Raw genomic sequence first — 18,530 nt, 5'->3', positions numbered from 1 at the left:
GAGTGGGCGGGGGGGGGGGGGGGGGCCCCGTTGGGAGGAGCGAGGGAGGAGGAGGGGTGGGTGGGTGGGCGCATCTCAGCCGGTGAGGTCAGGGCTCGGGGCATGCCGCCCTGGTCTGCATCGCGCCCACCGGCAAAGATCTCCTGGGGAACCCCTGACTTTCTTGTGTCTTCCGGACTTCATCATGGACCAGCTCCATCTGTCGGTCTGCATTCAGGTGCACCCCCCTCCGATTCCCGTCCACCACCCCCCTTCATGTCGCCCCTGAACAGGAGGGGCTGGCCCCCGGGCGGCCCCCCTGCCTACGACGTCGACCAGGCGCTGGTGAGCTGCCGCGGGCGTGGATTCGCGCCCGGCCTGGTGTTCCTGTACGAGGCGTCGGGCCTGTACCGCGAGGCGGCCGGCGTGCTGCGCGCCGCGGGCGACGCCGCCGGGCTGCTGGCGCTGTGCGAGCGCCGAGGCGACGCGCGGCAGGGGGGTGACGCCACGCTGTGGCGGGACGCGCTGGAGCACTTTGCGCGCCTGCCGGACGGGGAGGAAAGCGCGGCGCGCGTGCGCGGCGTACTGCAGCATGTCGAGGCGCGGGCGCTGCTGCCCCCGCTCCAGGTGCTGCACATCCTGGCGCAGAACCCGGCGCTCCGGCTGGACCTGGTGAAAGGTTACGTGTCCCGCCAGCTGGAGGCAGACAACAGGTGCACTGAGGAGGTGTGGGGCCATTCTTGGGAGGGGGGTGGGAGGGAGGCTGGGGGCTGGAGGAGTTGCAAGCGTGAGGGAAGAGTAGCAGAGGGCTTGGAGGTCCAAGCCGCTTGCGCTTGCGGAACGGAGCTTGGCGATGAGAACTGCACGTTCAGTGGCGTGGGGTGGCAAAGGGCATGGCGAGGCTGAAGCACGTGCCCTTCCCCATGCTCGGCGCGACAGGAACAGGCCGCGCGGGGTTGCAGCCGTGCCCGTCCCCCCCTCTGCTCCCCGCACTCGAGGCTGCTTCACCTCGTGCCACCACACACATGCGACCCCTGTCGCACCCACCCAACCTCCCGTCGCCCCCGCCCCACGCAGGGCCATGGCGGCGGACGTGGAGGAGGCGGAGCGGCTGGAGGAGGAGGTCGAGCGCGCGCGGCTGGCCCTGGAGCGCCTCCGCAGCGAGCCGGTGGTGTTCCAGAGCAACCGCGACGCGGCGACGGGCGCGGCGCTGGAGCTGCCCTCCGTCCACTTCATGTGCGGCCACTCGTTCAACGCGCGCACGCTGGGCGACGACGGCGGGGGGGGCGGCGCCGGGGACGAGCCGGGGTGCCCCCTCTGCGCCCCGGAGCATGCGCGCACGGCGGCGCTGGTGGACAGCAACCGTGCCTGGGCGGCCGACAAGGACGCCTTCTTCAAGCAGCTGCGCGCCGCGCCGGACGGGTTTGCGGTCGTGACCGAGTACCTGGGCAAGGGCGTGCTCAACGCCAGCAGTGTCTCGGTGGACGCCGGTGGGGAGGGGCGCTGATGGCGTTTGGGGCCCGGCGGCTGAATGTAACGTTGCAGAGATTGCGGCCTGTTTGCAGACCTGAGAGAGGGAAGGGCAGGGGGAGGGTCGAGGGGCGGCTCCCTAACCAGGCGCTCTTCCTGAGTGGGCATGTTCGGACGGACGCATGGCTCGTCGAGGATGCTCATGCTGGGCATGGCACCCCTGCGCCAATGCATCACTTGCACCACTGCATCGGTACTTTCCTATTACAGCTCAGCAGGGTGTGCAGAAGGCAGCAGGTTGAAGGGTGCCGAGTCGACAGGGGCGCTCCATGCGCCATGGCTGGCAGTCGGCGCCGCCAGGGGGGTATGTCAAGAAAGGCCCATTCCCCCATCGCAGCACTGTCGCCCCTTTCCTCCCACACCTCCGACTACCCCTCCTGCCAAGCACCACAACGCATTCATTGGGAGGCCTTGCCCTTGAGCCCCGCGGCGGTCTTCAGCACCATGCCCACCAGCGCCTTGACGTTGCTGCCGGCGTGGTAAAAGTTGCGCTGCAGCGTCACGCTGGGCTCCAGCGCGACCGCGTAGTGCCACCAGCCGGCGGGGACGAGGTGGCCGCCGCCCCCCCGCCGTCAGCGTGCAGGCCAGCGGCTCGGCGCGCGAGTAGAGAGGAAAGCGTGCCGCGTCTGGCGCCAGCGGGTCCACGGGGCTCTGCGCCGTCTCGGGCTCGCCCGCCAGCATGTGCAGCGCGGCCGCCGCCGAGGGCGGCAGCAGCACGAACAGCTTGCGCCCACGGGCCTGCGCCAGCCAGCCGTGCGCGCCACCGGCGTCGTAGTGTAGCCGCGTCACGGTGCCCGCCGGCCCCAGGAAGAGCTTGGAAAGCGCGGCGTCCAGCGCGGCGACCCAGGCCGGGGGTGAGGTGCCAGTGACGGCGGGGGGTGCTGAGGTCGCTGCGGCATTGGCGGGCATCCCTCTGGCGGCCGGCGCCGCGCGGCCGCTGAACAGCGTGGCATCCAGGGCCGCCATGAGCTCGGCGGTCTGGTCGATGCCGCGCGCCCAGGCCGGGTCCGGCCAGGCCTCGCCGGCCTCGGAGAAGGCGCGCCAGCCGTTGAGGTAGAAGGGCGCGCCTGCGGCGGCCGGGGCGCCGTGGACGTGTCCCTCGATGTAGGCGCCCAAGGTCAGCGCCAGCGTGCGCTGCGCGCCGCCGCCCCCCGGCCGCGCGTCTGCGTGGCGGGCGGGAGCGCGGTTGTTGACCAGGACGGGGGCCGAGACGTGGCGAGTCGCAAAGTAGTCCCAGGTCCACTCCCGCAGGGCGGGGCAGGCCTGCAGGGCATCTGCGATGATCAGGGGCCGCCCCTCCCCACTCTGCGAGATAGGGGGGGCGAGTTCAGGATACCATGAAGGGCTGGTGCCGGCCATGCCGTCTTAGGGTCACATCCTGGACTGCGGCACGTCGAGCACTACCAGCATCGTCCGCCACCCACCAGGCAAGCCTCCAGTTCTGGCAGGGAGGGAGACCAGACCCTGTCCGGCCCTCCTTTGCACTGGGGAACGGACAGATGAGGGCTACCAGATCCATGTCGCGCTATGAAGGCAAGGAACGAGTCATGCTCGGGGGTGCTTGGAAACTGCACAGAGTTCGCCATGTCATGTGTAAGTCAGAACTCCGCCACGAGGTGGGAGGCAATGCTGGTCAATGCTCCAATGCCTTCATAAGGCCGACATCCTCCAATGTATGGTTGGGGTGAAGGGCGAGAAATGTGACCACAGGCTGATCCTTGGGACATACGCGACGACTCCCTCAGGGTTGGGTCAGAGCCGAATGTCCGATATGAATTTGACTTTTGCAGCCCGCGACGCGCGAGGGAGTGACAGCAGTCGGCATGCGCGCTCTCGGCATTCTGTGCCTTGTACATAATTTTTTGAGACGACGCTTGGTTCCTAAAATTCCTTGGCCTGTCCCTGGAGGATCTGAACCAGCCTGGTCCCTGCACCCTCGCGCCCAGGGACTGATCCCCCGGAAGTCCGCCTGCTCCATGACTGATAGCGGCGCTGCGGGCTGACACCCGTGCAGCCGTGCCTGATCCCATACATTACCATGGATTCCCTCGTCACAGAAGAGGAGGTGGCCACCCTGCTGGTGAGCCACCTGCAGTCCTGTGGGTATGACCGGACAGCACAGGTTTTCCGCAGGTCCGTTTTTGCGGAAGCATTGGGGGGAAAGGTATCGCGTGTGCGTTCCTTGGTCCTGTTCCTATTGCCTGCTTTCCACGCCATGCATCGGCCCCTCCCTTCCCCATCCCGCTCAGGGAGCTCAAGGAGCAGCATGGCCTCAGTTTCCGAGGTATCCCACCCGGGATCAAGTCCCTGCAGGAGATCCTCGCCGACTACGTTCAACTAAAGGAAAGGGAGAGCTTCCGCGCCCGCTTCCTTGCCAGCAACTCCCTTGCCCGCTCGCTGCAGGGCACCCTGGATCGGCACGCCGGCCTGGGACCGACCCATGCTGCGGGGCCCCCGCCGGCTTCTGTGGGACCCGCACCCCGATCAGGGACCGTCAGGGACACGGACGCCGCGCCCCCAGAGCCGCGCGAGGAGCAGGTGGGCGGCGCAAGGGCGGTGCGGCGTCGACGGGGCGCGGCGCCGCCCAGGAAACGCCAGCGCCCGGCCGCCGAGGTGGCGGGGCGCGCGCTGGCGGAGCTCGGGGTGGGGCCGGAGAGCCTCAGCCTGTCCGACCTGCTGCGGGACGAGGGGCTGCAGGCGCGGCTGGGCGCGCACTTGGCCGAGCACATCAACGCCGCCCCGGCCGAGCCGTGCTCGCCGCCGCTCTTCCCGCACCCTGGCGCCGAATGCCCGGCCCCGCACGGTCTGTTGGCGGCCAGCGGGGGGCAGTACCCGGCGGGCTCGCCCCGCGCCCCAGGTTTATGGAGTGGGGGGACCGGATGGCAGGGGGTTTTGGCTGGCTTGTGTGGGTTCGCAGGAGATGCCCGAGGCCTGTGGAGCGAAGGCATACGCTGGCGACGATGCGTTGGGCCCGGGCATAACCAAAGGGCAATCACCTTGTGCATGCCCATGGCACCCCACCGCGCCTCTGACCATGGCAGCCGCCCCCTCCCTCGCAGACTCGACCAATCCCCTGCACACCCTGCGCCTGCCCGACCCCATCGCCACCAACGACTTCTGGGGCTCAGAGGTCAGCAAGATGGGCCTCCCCACCGGCGACGGCAACACCTTCTTTACCAGCCTCTTCTCGGCCGTGTCGCGGGACGGCCTCGGCCCCGCGCAGCGGTGGGGGGGGCCGTGGCAGCCCACGGCGCTCCCCGGGGGGACCCTAGGGCGCCTGGCGCCCTCCTCGGAGCCGCAGGGCGCGGCGGCCGAGGAGGGCGTGGCCCTTGCTGCCTGGCCGTGCATCACGCCGCGGCTGCGGGGCGGCGGAGCCTTCTCCCTGGCGCCGTCCCTGCTGCGGCCCCGGTCCGGCCACACGTCGGGCCAGCCCTCCCGGCCAGAGCCCCTGCCGCAACAAGGGCCCGCATGGCCGCCGGTGAGCCTGCCAGGGCTTGATGCCCTGGTGGAGGACTGCATCGGCTACTGACGGGCGTGAGGCTGGCATCCCTTGGACGTTTGCAGTCGCTACCTCGTACTTCCCCTGGCTGGCTGTGGTGCCGCGTTTGGGCCACACCCCTGATTTGTAGGCCAAATTGGTATCAGGAATGTAGGTGGGCTGAGGCGGTGTACAGGGCTCTCTGACCTCGACGCTTTGGAAGAATCTAGCCCTGGCTTTGAACTGGCCATGGAGCTACCGGCCTATGGACATGGCGAGGGCAGGCTTTGCAATGGAGCAGAGGGTGCCTGTATCCACACTGAGCCAGGGGCAGGAGGTTCCTCACACTCTGGGCCTCGTATCTAAATTCGACGGAATGACGACAATCAGCGGCGGACAATCGTGGCCGAGCCGGAGGTGGCCACGATGCATTGAGGAGTTGTCAAGGCAGCTGGTGCCATGCGGTCAGCGAGACCAGAGAAGTCGACCCGGGGAAGTGAGTGCTGTGCATGACGCGCAACTGCGTCCGGAGATGCCCCGGATGCGCCAGCTGCAGAGAACACATCCCGAAGTATTGCTGGGTGGGGCATGCACTCGATATAGTGCGTCTGCCTTCGAAACGACTTGTCAGAAAACGAGTGTACTTCAAGCTAGTCGAGACAAAGCTGTACAGAGGTCACGAACTCGCAGAGACGTTGTTGTGCCTGTGCAAGCTAGGCACCTGGGCCTCCCCCGGCACCGATACGTCGCATCGACGCGGAATTCTGAGCCGAGGGTTTCCTCTTTTTACAGGAGCTCAGCTCAAGCCAGATGGGTCCCCCCGTGACGGAGGTGCGGCGGCACCTGTCGTGGGGCATGTTTGCGGCATACCTCATGTTCGGCTCCGGCTTCCTGGTCTCCTGGAACGCCATCTTCTCCATCGCGAACTACTGGATCACCCGATACCCTATGAGTTGAACGATTCGAGCACTGACGGGACTGCTGGGGTTTCGATGAAGGTCTGTCGGCGGCGACTCTGCCACCGCCGCTGCTCTAGGTGCCCCTCACCGAAAAGCCCCTGCGGAAGGGGGATCGGCCTGGCACCTCCGGAACCACCAGGGCCGGCCATGACAGCTCAACCCCAAGTTGTGCATACTGATACACCCAGGATCACCCTTCTCTCCCCAATCACAAGCACAGGGTAAGAACTCGATCAACCTCTTCACCATCGTGTACCTGCCGGTGAACCCGGTCACCATCCTGATCACCACCCGGTGGCACTCCTCCATGCCCACCCACACCCGCATCATCGTCGGCTATGGCGGCGCCACGCTCTGCCTGGCCACCATCCTGCTGGTCACTCTGGCCCCTGGCAACGACGCGTCGCTGGCCGGCACCCTGGCAGCCACGGGGGTGTGCAGCATCTTAGATGCTGTGTCCCACCCCGCCATGTATGCCGAGGCGGCGCTGCGCCCGCCCCAGTACACGCGCGTCCTGGTCCTGGGCGCGTCCCTGGCGGGCGTGGTGAACAACATCCTGCGCATCATCACCATGGCCGCCTTCGACAGCGAGGCCGACGGCCTGGCCAACGGCGCCCGCATCTTCCTGGCCCTGGCCGCGCTGTGCACGGGGGCCTGCACGGTGCTGTACCCGCTCCTGCGCCGCCGCGGGCTGCTGGTGGAGGCGGGCCCCGGTGCGCGCCTGGAGGCGGGGGAGGGCGAGCAGGACCCCGACGCCGAGCCCGTGGAGAAGGAGGGGCAGGAGGGGCCAAAGCCTGGGAAGGAGGACCACGCCGCCCTGGCCGTCGCGCCGGGGGAGGCGCTGCAGGGCCGGGCGGCCGTGCTGCAGGTCATCTGCGACACCTGGCGCCTCTGCGTCGCGCTGATCCTCATTTACATGTGCGTCGGGCAAAGCTGGGAGTGCCGAGGGGGAGAGGGGGTGTCCAAGATGGGGGCCTCGTCAGTCTGTGGGCCCCACCAAGATTCAGAGCCTTGGGTCTATTGCCAGGGCAGGGCCAGCGACCCCATTCCCATGAAGGCCGGCATGCAGGCGCCCGCAGGGCTTGGTCATCCTCGGCCCCTGCGCACTGGGCATCCGTGGTGGAGGACCCCCAGCCCCCCCTACACTCCCTGGGCACGCCTACCAACAATTCCAGGCACTCCCCCTTTCCACAGCGTCACACTCTCCATCTTCCCTGGGGTGCTCGTGGAGGACGCCCACAGCTCACGCCTGGGGGGCTGGTACCCCATCATCCTCGTCACCATCTACAATGTGGGGGACATGCTGGGCAGGATCCTGCCTGCCACCTTTGCCGCCCTGGTCTGGACCGGCCAGAACATCATCCTCATCAGCTCCAGCATCCGGCTGCTCTTCCTTCCCGCCATCATCTTCTTCGGTGGTGAGCTGGGCGTGCAGGAAGGGGGACGGGTGGGCGGGCAAGGGAGCCAGTTCTTCCTCCATCTGGAATCTGCAGAGCACACATGCATCTCCAGCAACGAGTCACTCGACCTGAACCCATCCACCTGACCTGCCGCAGTACAAGTCGTACCCGTCATGGCGGTCCTCACATTCCTGCTGGGATTCTCAAACGGCCTGTTCACCTCGCACGCAATGGCGGCGGGGCCCTCCCACGTCCACCCCATCCTTTCAGACATGGCGGGGAGTGTCATGGTGCTGGCCCTGATCGTGGGGCTGAACATTGGGGCGGGCCTCAGCTTCCTGTGGCTCCTGGAGTGACGGAGGTTGTGCATCCCCCTTTTAGATTTCGAAGTCTTGCCTTCCTGACTATCGCAAGAAAGTACTCGTTGTGCATTTGCTGCTGCACAGTATTCCTGTTTCATAGCCGACGCTTGTGCGTAGGGGTACCAGCCCACCTGACCCTGCATGTATCTTGACTGATTCCTTGTCTGTATTCGAATTGCTGCCCTCGCTTTAACAATCAGTGGTGTGGATGCAATGGCGCAGATCTCGAGTTGCGCCTCGGTGGTTTCAATACCACCTCTTCTCGAGACCGTTGGGAAGTGTCAGGAGCACCAGATCAGCAGGGAACCACGTATGTGTTATTATGAGCGCAATGAGACCTCACAAGCTGTGTTGAGAAATGAAGCTCGAGTATCCGTGATGTGTCCATATACATCATCTGGAGGCAAGGTGCTCCAGGAGGGTGCTTGTGCTGGTTTTCTGGCATCCCACATCCTCAGATTATCTCCGTCAAGGGTTCAGAGCCTCGTCATGTACACGACCTGTTCGCGGAGTCCCAGAGGCATGCGCTGCAGCATCGGTCTATCAACGTCGGGGACACCTTTGGATGAATCAAAGTTGATCAAGCACTCCTTCGTGTCCCATCGAGGAGCTTTGGGGAAATCCTCCCCTCGCGCACAGCTCAAGATCACTTGCTCCAGCACAGGACCACGAGCCCCGCGCTGCTTGAAGCCCGGCCCCGCCACACATGCCGACCAGGAGTTGGTCCGTATTCCTCCTCGATGAAGACAGCCACCGGTCCAGACACGTGGGGCACTTTCCTGACCTACACAGGCCTGGGTTCCGGCACCCTGGCCGCCTGGAACAGCTTCATCCTGGGGGCAGACTACTTTGAGTCCCGATTCCCGGCAAGTGGTTTGTGTGGCGGGGTTGCGCTCGATCTGGATTCTTCGTGCACGAGGGAGCAGCTCTGGTGGAGGATGGCTGCGTTATTCACAGGGGAGTCGCAGGCCCTGCACACCCAGCATGCACCACCGCTCCCACATCACTCACGTTTCCCTCCGAAACACACACGCACACGTCATGCACAGGGCCAGCACGCCAACCGCCTGTTCACAGTCTTCTATCTCCCCGTCAACCTGAGCGTGGTGGCGGGCCTGACGTACTGGAACACCCTGCTCTCCACCCGCACCCGCATCCGGATAGGCCTGGCCGGCTCCGCCCTCGGCCTGGCCCTGGTGCCCCTGCTGGGCGCGCTGCCTCCTAGTGGCCTCACCCTGGCGGCCACGCTGGGCCTGCTGTGCTGCGTGGGCGTGACGGACGGCCTGACCCAGCCCGCGCTGTTTGCCGAGGCCGCCCAGGGCCCGCCCCTGCTCACGCACGCGCTGGTCACGGGCACCGCGCTGGCGGGGCTGGCGGCCTGCGCGCTGCGCGTCGCCACCAAGGCCCTGCTCCCACCCACGCCGCGCGGCCTGGCCGCCAGCGCCGCCGCTTTCTTCTGGGTGGCCACCGCCTGGGTCGCGGGCTGCCTCGCCCTGTACCTCACGCGCGCGCAGCGTCCTCGGGAGGGTGTCGAGGAAACCACGCCCGGCGCGCGGACCCCCACCCCAGCGTCACCCCCGCCCCGGGTCGAGCTGTCCCCCTCCGTCCACGGCGCGAGCGAGGAGGACGCCGAGGCGAGCTTGCTGCCGAGGGGCCCCGCCCCGGAGGCTGTCCTGCGCTCGCCGTACCTCGTGCCACTGGGTACTGCGAAGGCCGGCGTGGGGGAGGTGAGAGCCACGCTGCGCACGATATGGCGGCTCAGCTTGGCCACGTGCCTCATTTACACGTGCGAATTCTGGAGAGACAGCGAGGCTTTCTGAGGGGAAATTGGAGGGTCGCATGTTGGGGGAGTAGGTCGCATGAGGCTGCGAGCATGACCAGCGATGCACTACCTCCGGGGACGACATACGACACCACCCTCGCCGCTTGGGAAGGGCCCGCGCCCCTCCAGCACCCGCACCTACCCACCCGTTTTCACACAATCTTGCAGGGTGACCCTGGCGATCTTCCCCGGGGTCCTCGTGGAGGACGCCAGGGCTCCCAGCGGGGACGCGGGGCGCGGCTGGTTTGTCGTCAGCATGATGACCCTGTTCAACCTGGGCGATCTGGCGGGGAAGGGCGGCCCCACCCTCGTGCCGGCGCTGCGCTGGAGCAGGCAGGGCGGCATCCTGGGGGCGGTGTGCCTGCGCGCCCTCTTCATTCCCGCCTTCCACCTCGCAGGCGAGCGGCATTGGCCCGGGGATCGACTTGTTTCTCAGCGTTCCTCGAAGAGTGGATCAAGCAGGGGGTACAGTGCACCCCTCGGGGCTGTGGGGATGGAAGGCGCAGCTCATCGAGCGGAAGGGCAAGGAATGCTCATCCCAGCGTCGTGTGCTCTCCCCCCGAGGGAGCCGGCTGATGCCTCCTGGTCCCCGCTCTCACATCCGCTCCCACCGTTGGCCCCACCCAACTCCGCAGTGTCTGCACCGGCCGGGCTGGCGCTGTGCACGCTGGGCCTGGGTTTCACAAACGGCGTCCTGACGAGCAGTGCTATGGCCACAGCCCCGGCTCACGTCGCCCCAAGCCAGGCCGGCCTGGCAGGCAGCATCATGGTCCTCTCCCTGGACGTCGGACTGGTCCTGGGCGCCGCGCTCAGCTTCCTCTGGCTGCTGTGAGGGGCGCCGGGGGGAGGGACGCGAGGGCACCCGCGGGCCCAGGGCGAGGGCGCGGTCTGACTGGTTCACAGGCGCCGGAGCTGCGGCTCGACACGGCGCCTGATGCGCTGAGCCACCAGCGCTTCCCAGGGCGCTGCTCCTCGCGTCACCAGCTCAAGCCTCTCGGCTCAGAGCATGGTGAGCCAGCCATCAACCCACCGCCTCACGTCTTGGGCTCTAGCAGCATGGCACGGAAGTCAGAGTTGCTCTTGGGCGGCCCGGGCTTGGCCTGCGAGCCCAGCCGCGCCGCACGAGGCATGAAGGCCGCGCGGGGCTTCATGGTCGTGCTGGCAGGAGCGACGGGCGCCGCCTCGGCGTCCAGGGGGTCGGGCGCCTGGTTTGCTCTTCCTCCTCCTGCAAATGTAGTGCGGGCATGGGTCCTCCTGGATACTGATCCAAAACGAGCAGCAATGTCCTTGGCACTTCACCCCATGGGCATACAATTGAAATGTAGTCGAACAATGGGAAGTGTTGCGATGGGGCCTAGGGGGATCAGATGTGATACCCTGCCAGAGCCTCACGGCTCAAAGGCCTGTATAGCGCACCGACCCTCTCAAGTCACCCCAATCACCTGCGGGGGCCTTGTCGGGAACATCGTGTCCTGCGCTGGGCTTGGGCTTGTTTGAGGGGGCGATGAAGATGTGCTTGCCGTGGAAGTCGGTCCTGTCCAGGGCGCAGGCCGCCTTCAGGCCGGCTTCTGTCTTGAACTCGACATATGCAAACCCCTGGGTGGAGTGTGGAGTGGGACGACCACACATCTTGTGACTGGGCATCCAAGCCAGAGGAATCTTCTCGGTGCGTGCATGGGCTGCGGCACCTGATCCAGAGGAGACACACATCAGAGTCCTGTACCACGTGGCCAGCTGGCCATCATCCCCCTACACCACCTTGCTCTTTTTCGTGGAGGGGTTGATGCCGAACCGGATCTCGGCGATCCCGCCGCAGCCGGAGAAGAGTTCCTCTAGCTGTTCCCGACCCACGACTGGTGCCAGGTGCTTCACAAAGGCGGTGAAGGTCGGCGCGGGCTCGGTGGCCTTCTCGGCAAGCGGTGCCTCCTTGCCAGCAGTCCTCGAATCGGACTGGATGTCCTCTTTGGCGGACGCCACGTCCACGGCAATGCCCCCTTCCGCGTTGCCCTGCTCTGCCTGGCGCGGCCGCTTGGGGTGGGGCGGCTTTGTCTCGTCACCGGCGGCAGCCTCACTCGGGGCCCGCTTCTCCCGCGGCTTGAAATTGGGGTCAGCGGCCTGGCGCCGCGCCTTCTGCTCCTCGGGATCCAGAATTGGTGGCGCCTTGCCTGCGGCTGGCTTGGCAGTCCTGGCCGACCTTGGCGCTGCGGCCCCTGACGCATGAGCAGCCTCGGCATCGGCTTGGGCGCGCGCTGCCGCAGCGGATGCGAGCTCCGACAGGATTGGGTCTGCCTGGGTGCACGCCTCCGCATATGACTGTGCACTGCTTGTATGGTGGTGAGAGCCAGGGTGGTCGATCAGCGTGGCTAGGGCAGAGTGAGCACGGAGGCGCTTCAAGTCATGCCCTGCATGCCCTGCAGGCACCAGACAGGATTCAGCCTGCCCCAGCACTCCTGCATCCGATGCAAAACCCAGCAGCCCACACCACCGCGTCACCCCGGCTCACTCGCCAAAAAGGCCCTCGAAGACCAGCCAGTCCTGGAGGAGCCTGGCCTGGCCCCCGTCCTCGAGCTTACGCCTGTGGCACCGCTGGTACAGCTTGCGGGCTTTCTCCGGCCCGCCATGTCGCAGCTCGAAGGAGATTGCGGCGGCCCAGGCCCGGCGCCGCCACCCCAGTGGCGATCGCAGCACTGCCTCCCACACCTGCCACCCCGGTGTTGCGCCGGAGTGCTCCTCCCCTGCCGCCGCCGGCTCGCTCAGCTGTGCCTCGGCCTCGGCCCAGAATGTCGGCAGGCTGTGTGTGGCCATCGGGAGAGAGAGGCGTGGTGAGACTTGGGTTCCACAGTAGGTATGGGGTGAGACAGCCGAGCATAGTCATGCAGGGCTCGCAAGAGGACCCCTGAGAAGCCAACGCTGGCGTCAGGACCCCCCGTGATGAGAAACACATAGCGCACTGCTTTCAGTTTGCCAAGCTCAGGCCAGGGCGTGAACGTTTCTGGAGTCAAGTTGCCTGCCGGCAGAGGATCGGCAATTGTTTTCCTCCTCTCACCCTCCCCCCCAGACCAGCTGCAGCCTACGCTAAGCTGTGGTCCAGCTCGCCCTGAAATCTCGTCTCCAGGTGCTTCTCGGCCTCGGTGAGCAGCGACTGGAGCTGGCTGAGCTCCTTCTTGCACTTGAAATAGTGGGCGTAGGCCAGCACCACCCGCACGACGTCCTCCCGCACCTGCACCAACGAGGACATTAGACGTGGTTGGCATGATTACGCGATTCTGATGAACGATGCCCACCCAATGACATCACAGAAGTGCTCACATCTCAAGGCCAAAACCTCAATCAGAGGACACAGTACGATCTCCATCCCAATTCCTGTGACCCATAACCCCCTCCCAACCCTCCCGCGGTCCCAAGTAGCACACCGGAACATGAGCCGCCAGGGCCTCGCCGTACACCGCAGCAAGCTCGCCCTCTGCTGCCCCCGCCCGGTGCAGGGCCCGGATGCGCCGCTCCCACAACTGGCCGACCCAGGGGCAGTTTCGGGTGGCGCGAGCGTAGGCACTGGTGATGAGCCGGTTGACGTCCTGCTGACGCAGGAGCCTGCTCTCCAGAAACGAGCAGTACTGGAGCCAGAGGAAGTGGGTCACGGGGAACACGGCCAGCACCCGCTCGTAGAGACACTGCGGCCGGGGCAGCATTGCAGTGATGTAAGGAAGAGGGGGCGAGCTGTCTGGCGGATGAGAAACAGGGAAAAGGACAGCATCAAACAGGCTCCTGCATGCCTCTTGTTCTGAAGCCCGAGGCCCACATGCCCTCCAGGCAACACATGGTCTTACTGAAGTCATCCACTGAGACAGTCCCTGACGACATGGGACCCCAGAGCCACCTCTGACCTGGCAGCGCGCAAGGTCGCCCTTCTTCTTCTCAAACTCCAGGTACGACATGTAGCCGCCCAGGAGCTGGATATCTGCAGCGGCCCCCTCCTCGCCGATGGCCGCCTCGAAAGGCTCTCGCTCCCCAGCCGAACGCATCGCCGCCTCATGGGCGGCAAGCACCTCCTTGCGGCGCGGATCCTCGGCGCCGCCGGCATGCTCCCACTCCGCGAGGGTGGCGCCGGAGTGAGCATGAGGGACGGCCAGCTGGCGCCGGAAAAGGGCGAGCACCTTTTCTGTCGGCTGCTGGGCTGAGGCAGTGCTGGTCTCCTCCTGCGGGGCCACCAGCCGAGCCTCAAATCTGGAATGGAGGGAAGGGGAGAGGCTTGGACGGTCGTGTGCAGTTGGCTATCGATGCACCTATGCCCTACTCCACGGATTGCACTGCAGCTCATCTGCGCATGATCTGAGCGCCAGTCACCATGCATGACTTCCCATCGATGGCTTGTCTCATCGTTCCTGGAATTTACCTCAGGCCGCGATGCCAGCCCTCAGACCGCCCTCCCAAAACTCACTGTCGGTATGCTGCCCAGACTCTAGCGCCCTGGCTGAAGTGCAAGCTCGTGGCGGTGAGGGCTCTCTCGAAGACATCTCGAACCTCACTGATTGCGGCGCTGTCCCCGCTCTGCACGCCAGAGGATATGAATGCCAGATACGACAGCCATATGTTGACGGACAGGTAGTCCTGCACGGCAAGCTCATGCAGTCGTGTGACATCCTCACGGGTGGCCGAGCCAGATTCAAAAGCTGCCACCTCATCCTTCAGCCACTCCAGCCAGATGCCTTCACCAAGCGGGAAGAGGGAGTGCATGGCCTCGCGGGCATCCTTGAGCTTTGCTTGGAGCCCACAGCGACGCACATGGGATATGTACTGGAGCAGCAGGGGCATAGACGTGAGTGTTAAGATGAGAGCTGTGTTAACAACGCAGAGAGGGGCTGCATGGAGTGCATGATGCGACAAACCGTGTCCGATGCTCATTCTGCATTCACTTCTTGAGCCCCCATTTCAGCACAGCCAAGCAGGTACTCACATTGGCGTGTCCCTCGTAGTCGTACGGATTTGACTCCAGGGCAGCTTCTGCCGTCATGATGGCAGAGGCATCCTGCTCGGATATGTCGATCTCTCCTCCATCGCTCTCCTCCGAATCGGACTGCGACGAGGACGCCTCCGCCATCGGCTCGTCGTTGGGCATGGCACTGCTTACAGCTGCGACACAAGATAGATTTATTATTCACCACATTTCGTTGATAGTCTGGTTGGCAATTTATTATCAGGAGCTCCCCGCTGCTTTGCTCTGCCTGTGGAGCACCAAGCGATCCAGATCCTGAGGGCGCGCAGACGGAACGGTGTCGTAGCATCAAGGGCGAGGCAGGGAACGTCTGAACACCACGAAGTGTCGAGTTGTGTGCAGAAGCCCATGATTCAATTCACTACAGGATTGCGAGAGAATCTCAGTATCCTGGTGTCAGGTTGCAAGGGCGTGTGGGGAAAGGGGGGATGTCGCTGAGCAACGAGCAACTGGAGGCCTTTGAGCGGGATGGGTACCTGGTCATTCCCGACTTCACATCCCGCGAGGAGGTGGCTGCGATGCGTTCCCGGGCTCTAGAGCTGGTGGCTGGCTTCCAGCCCCCCAAGGCCGTCTCTGTGTTCGACTCCAAGGACCAGGTGCCGGAGGAACTGGGGGGAACCAGTTGGGACTCAGCCAGAGGGATGCCATCCACACCGCCAACCTCCACTACCCCTCCGCCAGACCAGCAAGGTGGACCAGTACTTTTTGGACAGCGCCGGTGCCATCAGCTTCTTCTTCGAGGCGGGGGCCTTTGATTCCCAGGGCGCCCAGGTCAAGCCCAAGGAGCTGGCCATCAACAAGATTGGGCACGCCCTGCACGACCTGGACCCGATCTTCCAGGCCTGGTCCTACTCGCCCCGAGTCTGCGCCCTGGCGCAGAGCCTGGGCCTGCGCCGCCCGCTGCCCATGCAGTCCATGTACATCTTCAAGCAGCCCGGGATCGGGGGGGAGGTGGTGCCCCACCAGGACAGCACCTTCCTCTTCACCGACCCGCCCTCAGTGGTGGGCTTGTGGCTGGCCCTGGAGGACGCCACACTCCAGAACGGCTGCCTCTGGGCCATCCCGGGGTCACACAAGTGAGCAGCAGGAGTGGGTGGGGTTTGGCCCCAGGGTCGCCTGGGTTGATAGTCTGTGGAAATGGAGCCAGAGAAGGACCAGAGGGGTGTTTCAGGCCGCCCTTGGGCAATGTTCCACCTGAGCCTTGCTATAGCGTTGCTCCGCTCGTGCAACGCCAACTTGCCTGAGATCTGCTCACGCGAGAACGCGCATTGCTCTGCACCTAGAGCGAGGCTTCCCGGAACAGTTTCCGCTCATCACCGTGAGGATGCCCCCGAAAACCTCCCACCCTCGTCCCGTCAAGCAGGGCGGGGGTGGCGCGGCGCTTCCTGCGCGCCCCCGACGGCCGCCTGGCGTTCGACGCGCCCCCCGCTGTGCACGCTGAGGCCGACTTCGTGGCGCTGCCCATGCCCGCCGGCGCCCTGGTCCTGCTCCATGGCGCCCTGGTGCACCGCAGCGACGAGAACCGGTCGCCGGCCTCGCGCCACGCCTTCTCGGTGCATGTGCTGGAGGGCGCGGCGGGCACGCGCTACCCCGCCACCAACTGGCTGCAGCGGCCGGCGGGCATGCCCGTGGCACCGCTGTACGAGCCGGCCGCAGTAGAGGCGGCGTGAGGGGGCGTGTGTAGCCCTCTGTGAGGCCTCACCAGCGGAAGGTTGCCATATTGCTCTACCCTACTGATGCGCCAGTCTCCTCCTTGCGCTGCGACACACCAGTCATAGGATGCTTACAGCACTGGGGTGCAGGGCGGCGGTCAGGAGGGCAGGGAAGGAGAGGGAAAAATGGGGCATGCAAGGGGGGGGCACAGCAGTATCTGGATCATGTCGTCTCTATCTGTCTGTCTGTCTGTCTGTCTATGGCATCACGGGCCCCGCAGAGGCGCCTGGGGGGCGCCAGGGAAGGGGCCGGGAAACTGGCGGCGCGCCTGCCCGCTGGGCCGTCAGGCGTCGGAGCGGGCGGCGCGCAGCGCGGCGCGCGCGGCGTCGGGCAGCGCGAAGCGCAGCGGGTTGCGCGCCAGCCGGCACGCCAGCCGCGCGTCGGCCACATCCACGTGCCCGGCGTCCAGGACCGCAGGGCGCAGGCGCTCGGCCTCGCGCCAGTCGCTGTCCGGGGCGCCCACCTCCGCGGGCGGGGCGCGCCCGCAGGGCGCGGTCTCGCCCCCCTGCTGCTCCCGGCGGTGGCGATCCAGGGCCGCCGCCAGGTTGCCCGCCAGCCCGGCATGCCACCTGAAGCGGTGGACGGTGACCTGCCCAGCGGTGTGCGGCGGGGTTGGGTTGGTGACATAGGAGGGTTTGGTCCCCGGCAGGCTCCAAAGATCATGGACCAGAGGTCAAAGATTGCTTTCGAGAAAAGACCACCGCCCAGGGTGCAGGGCGTGGATACATTCCAGGAGGCTGCGTCGTCCAAGTGGTGGGCGGGGTCCAGCGGCGGACGCAGGTGCCGTGCATGTGCGCTTCCTGTCCCCCAGCACACAATCCAATCCTTATCCTCCCAGACCACACCCCCAACCTGGAGCATTCCCCTCCCCCAACCCCCCCCCAACCCAAAGACACACACATGCCCACACCTGGGCGCTGGCCTTGTGGCGGTCCCAGAGGTAGGAGTTGCCTGTCATGAGGGGGGTGCGGTAGTACTTCCAGTAGGCGTCGTAGGGCGTGAGCGGGTACAGGTCGGAGCGCGTGCAGCGGGCGGCCTGGTCGGCGCTGGGGCCAAAGTAGGCCTTGGCTTCCGTTGCCGGGAGCACCGTGAGGTCCGCCGCGTCCGTCCTCAGGTACCCCTGCGAGCGGGTTGGGTGGGGTTGGTGAGCGGCCTGGCGAGCGCAGACGCTGGGGGGAAGCGCACGGCACCGCTTCCACATGGCTCCATGAGGCCTGCGCAGACCCCCGCCGCCCGGCCTCGCCCCGGCCGCCCATGCCATCCCATCCCAGCCACCTCATCTGGCCCCGCCCATCCCGATCCCGCCGGTACCTTGTGTGCGACGACGACGCGCTGAGGCCGGCCGGTGATGCCCCCCACCACGTCGCACTCGAAGGGGAACTGGGCGAACATGGGGCGCTGTGCATTCACCTCGGCCAGCACGCCGTCCTGCGCCACCCGGTCTGCGATCCTGCCCTCCACCCAGTTGATGCCCTGCATGTGGATGCATGTGTTGTTGTGTGTGTGGTGGGGGGGAGAGGTGGTGGGAAAGAGGGCAGTGACCTACGCAGAAGGCACCCCAGGGGAGCCGCTGGCGACGTACGGCGCCCTCATCGCCGTGCGCCGCGCACGCTGGCGCCCCCCCCAAACCTCTTCCCACGCTCCTCCCAGCGCCACGCACCTCCACGTCGCGCTGGGCGAGGTACTGCGCAGCGGTCAGGTTGCCAAAGTCAAAGAAGTCGGAGGGGCCCGGGAGCAGGACCCAGTCCTGGATGGGCACCCGGCGCAGGACCTGGGAAGGGCAGGGGAGCGGACACTCCTTTGGGCCGCTCGACGGGCGGAGGCCCCCCGCCCCCTGGCGGCCAGCGTTCTGCCGGGCGCAGAGGAGCGCACCGCCTCCCATGGCGGTGCCTGCCCTGCCAGGACCCGCACCTCCCCCCCGGGCTGCTGCACCCCTTGTCGCCAATGCTGGCTCCCAAAATCTCGGCGCCCAGGGTGCCTGAGCCACCCCCCCATCGCCCATCACACACGCACAGCTCCCCTCAACCGCACACACCCGCACACCCACCACTCTGCACACCTGCAGCCTGAGCTGGAGGCGCGCCTCGGCGTCCAGGGGCCCCAGCCACAGGCGGCTGTCCACGCCCCAGGCGTCCAGCTGGCGCGCCAGGTCGGCGGCCGCGGCGCGGCCTCCCCCGCATCCCGGCGCAGCGTGACCAGCATGCGCTGCGCCGGCACGCCCAGCCGGCTGTAGTGCTCCAGGAAGTGGGGCAGGAGGGCGGGCGCGGCGGCGTCGCCCGCGTCCAGCACGACGT

At 66.3% G+C, this 18,530-nt stretch overlaps 9 protein-coding genes across 9 annotated transcripts; 6 read left to right on the top strand and 3 right to left on the bottom strand.

Moving 5' to 3' along the window:
• Nucleotides 1-255: 255 nt before the first annotated feature.
• F751_0114 (Vacuolar protein sorting-associated protein 11-like protein) lies at nt 256-1,486 on the top strand (the record flags this gene model as incomplete). Its single annotated transcript, XM_011402140.1, has 2 exons — nt 256-692; nt 1,057-1,486. 2 exons carry the CDS (start codon nt 256-258, stop codon nt 1,484-1,486), a joined length of 867 nt encoding a protein of 288 aa, XP_011400442.1.
• A 421-nt stretch (nt 1,487-1,907) lies between these two features.
• F751_0113 (hypothetical protein) lies at nt 1,908-2,418 on the bottom strand (the record flags this gene model as incomplete). The annotated part of the gene is made up of 2 exons (XM_011402139.1): nt 1,908-2,018; nt 2,155-2,418. 2 exons carry the CDS (start codon nt 2,416-2,418, stop codon nt 1,908-1,910), a joined length of 375 nt encoding a protein of 124 aa, XP_011400441.1.
• Nucleotides 2,419-3,145: 727 nt separating this feature from the next.
• Nucleotides 3,146-3,367, top strand: F751_0112 (hypothetical protein; the record flags this gene model as incomplete). The annotated part of the gene is made up of 1 exon (XM_011402138.1): nt 3,146-3,367. One exon carries the CDS (start codon nt 3,146-3,148, stop codon nt 3,365-3,367), a length of 222 nt encoding a protein of 73 aa, XP_011400440.1.
• F751_0111 (hypothetical protein) lies at nt 3,251-3,487 on the bottom strand (the record flags this gene model as incomplete). Its single annotated transcript, XM_011402137.1, has 1 exon — nt 3,251-3,487. The coding sequence occupies one exon, from the start codon at nt 3,485-3,487 to the stop codon at nt 3,251-3,253; it is 237 nt and encodes a 78-aa protein (XP_011400439.1).
• A 60-nt stretch (nt 3,488-3,547) lies between these two features.
• F751_0110 (hypothetical protein) lies at nt 3,548-5,038 on the top strand (the record flags this gene model as incomplete). The annotated part of the gene is made up of 3 exons (XM_011402136.1): nt 3,548-3,642; nt 3,759-4,366; nt 4,569-5,038. 3 exons carry the CDS (start codon nt 3,548-3,550, stop codon nt 5,036-5,038), a joined length of 1,173 nt encoding a protein of 390 aa, XP_011400438.1.
• A 759-nt stretch (nt 5,039-5,797) lies between these two features.
• On the top strand, nt 5,798-7,702 carry F751_0109 (Equilibrative nucleoside transporter 4; the record flags this gene model as incomplete). The annotated part of the gene is made up of 4 exons (XM_011402135.1): nt 5,798-5,939; nt 6,135-6,864; nt 7,141-7,364; nt 7,503-7,702. The coding sequence occupies 4 exons, from the start codon at nt 5,798-5,800 to the stop codon at nt 7,700-7,702; spliced, it is 1,296 nt and encodes a 431-aa protein (XP_011400437.1).
• A 746-nt stretch (nt 7,703-8,448) lies between these two features.
• Nucleotides 8,449-10,362, top strand: F751_0108 (Equilibrative nucleoside transporter 4; the record flags this gene model as incomplete). The annotated part of the gene is made up of 4 exons (XM_011402134.1): nt 8,449-8,595; nt 8,758-9,494; nt 9,699-9,967; nt 10,166-10,362. The coding sequence occupies 4 exons, from the start codon at nt 8,449-8,451 to the stop codon at nt 10,360-10,362; spliced, it is 1,350 nt and encodes a 449-aa protein (XP_011400436.1).
• Nucleotides 10,363-10,564: 202 nt separating this feature from the next.
• Nucleotides 10,565-14,646, bottom strand: F751_0107 (Squamous cell carcinoma antigen recognized by T-cells 3; the record flags this gene model as incomplete). Its single annotated transcript, XM_011402133.1, has 9 exons — nt 10,565-10,755; nt 10,973-11,126; nt 11,289-11,850; nt 12,034-12,321; nt 12,605-12,750; nt 12,944-13,201; nt 13,415-13,754; nt 13,969-14,324; nt 14,485-14,646. 9 exons carry the CDS (start codon nt 14,644-14,646, stop codon nt 10,565-10,567), a joined length of 2,457 nt encoding a protein of 818 aa, XP_011400435.1.
• Nucleotides 14,647-14,951: 305 nt separating this feature from the next.
• F751_0106 (Phytanoyl-CoA dioxygenase domain-containing protein 1) lies at nt 14,952-16,193 on the top strand (the record flags this gene model as incomplete). The annotated part of the gene is made up of 3 exons (XM_011402132.1): nt 14,952-15,119; nt 15,205-15,599; nt 15,887-16,193. The coding sequence occupies 3 exons, from the start codon at nt 14,952-14,954 to the stop codon at nt 16,191-16,193; spliced, it is 870 nt and encodes a 289-aa protein (XP_011400434.1).
• Nucleotides 16,194-18,530: the final 2,337 nt, after the last annotated feature.

This window comes from Auxenochlorella protothecoides, assembly GCF_000733215.1.
Source record: "Auxenochlorella protothecoides strain 0710 contig921, whole genome shotgun sequence".
Lineage (NCBI taxonomy): Eukaryota > Viridiplantae > Chlorophyta > Trebouxiophyceae > Chlorellales > Chlorellaceae > Auxenochlorella > Auxenochlorella protothecoides.
This window is presented reverse-complemented; position numbering and strand designations above follow the sequence as displayed.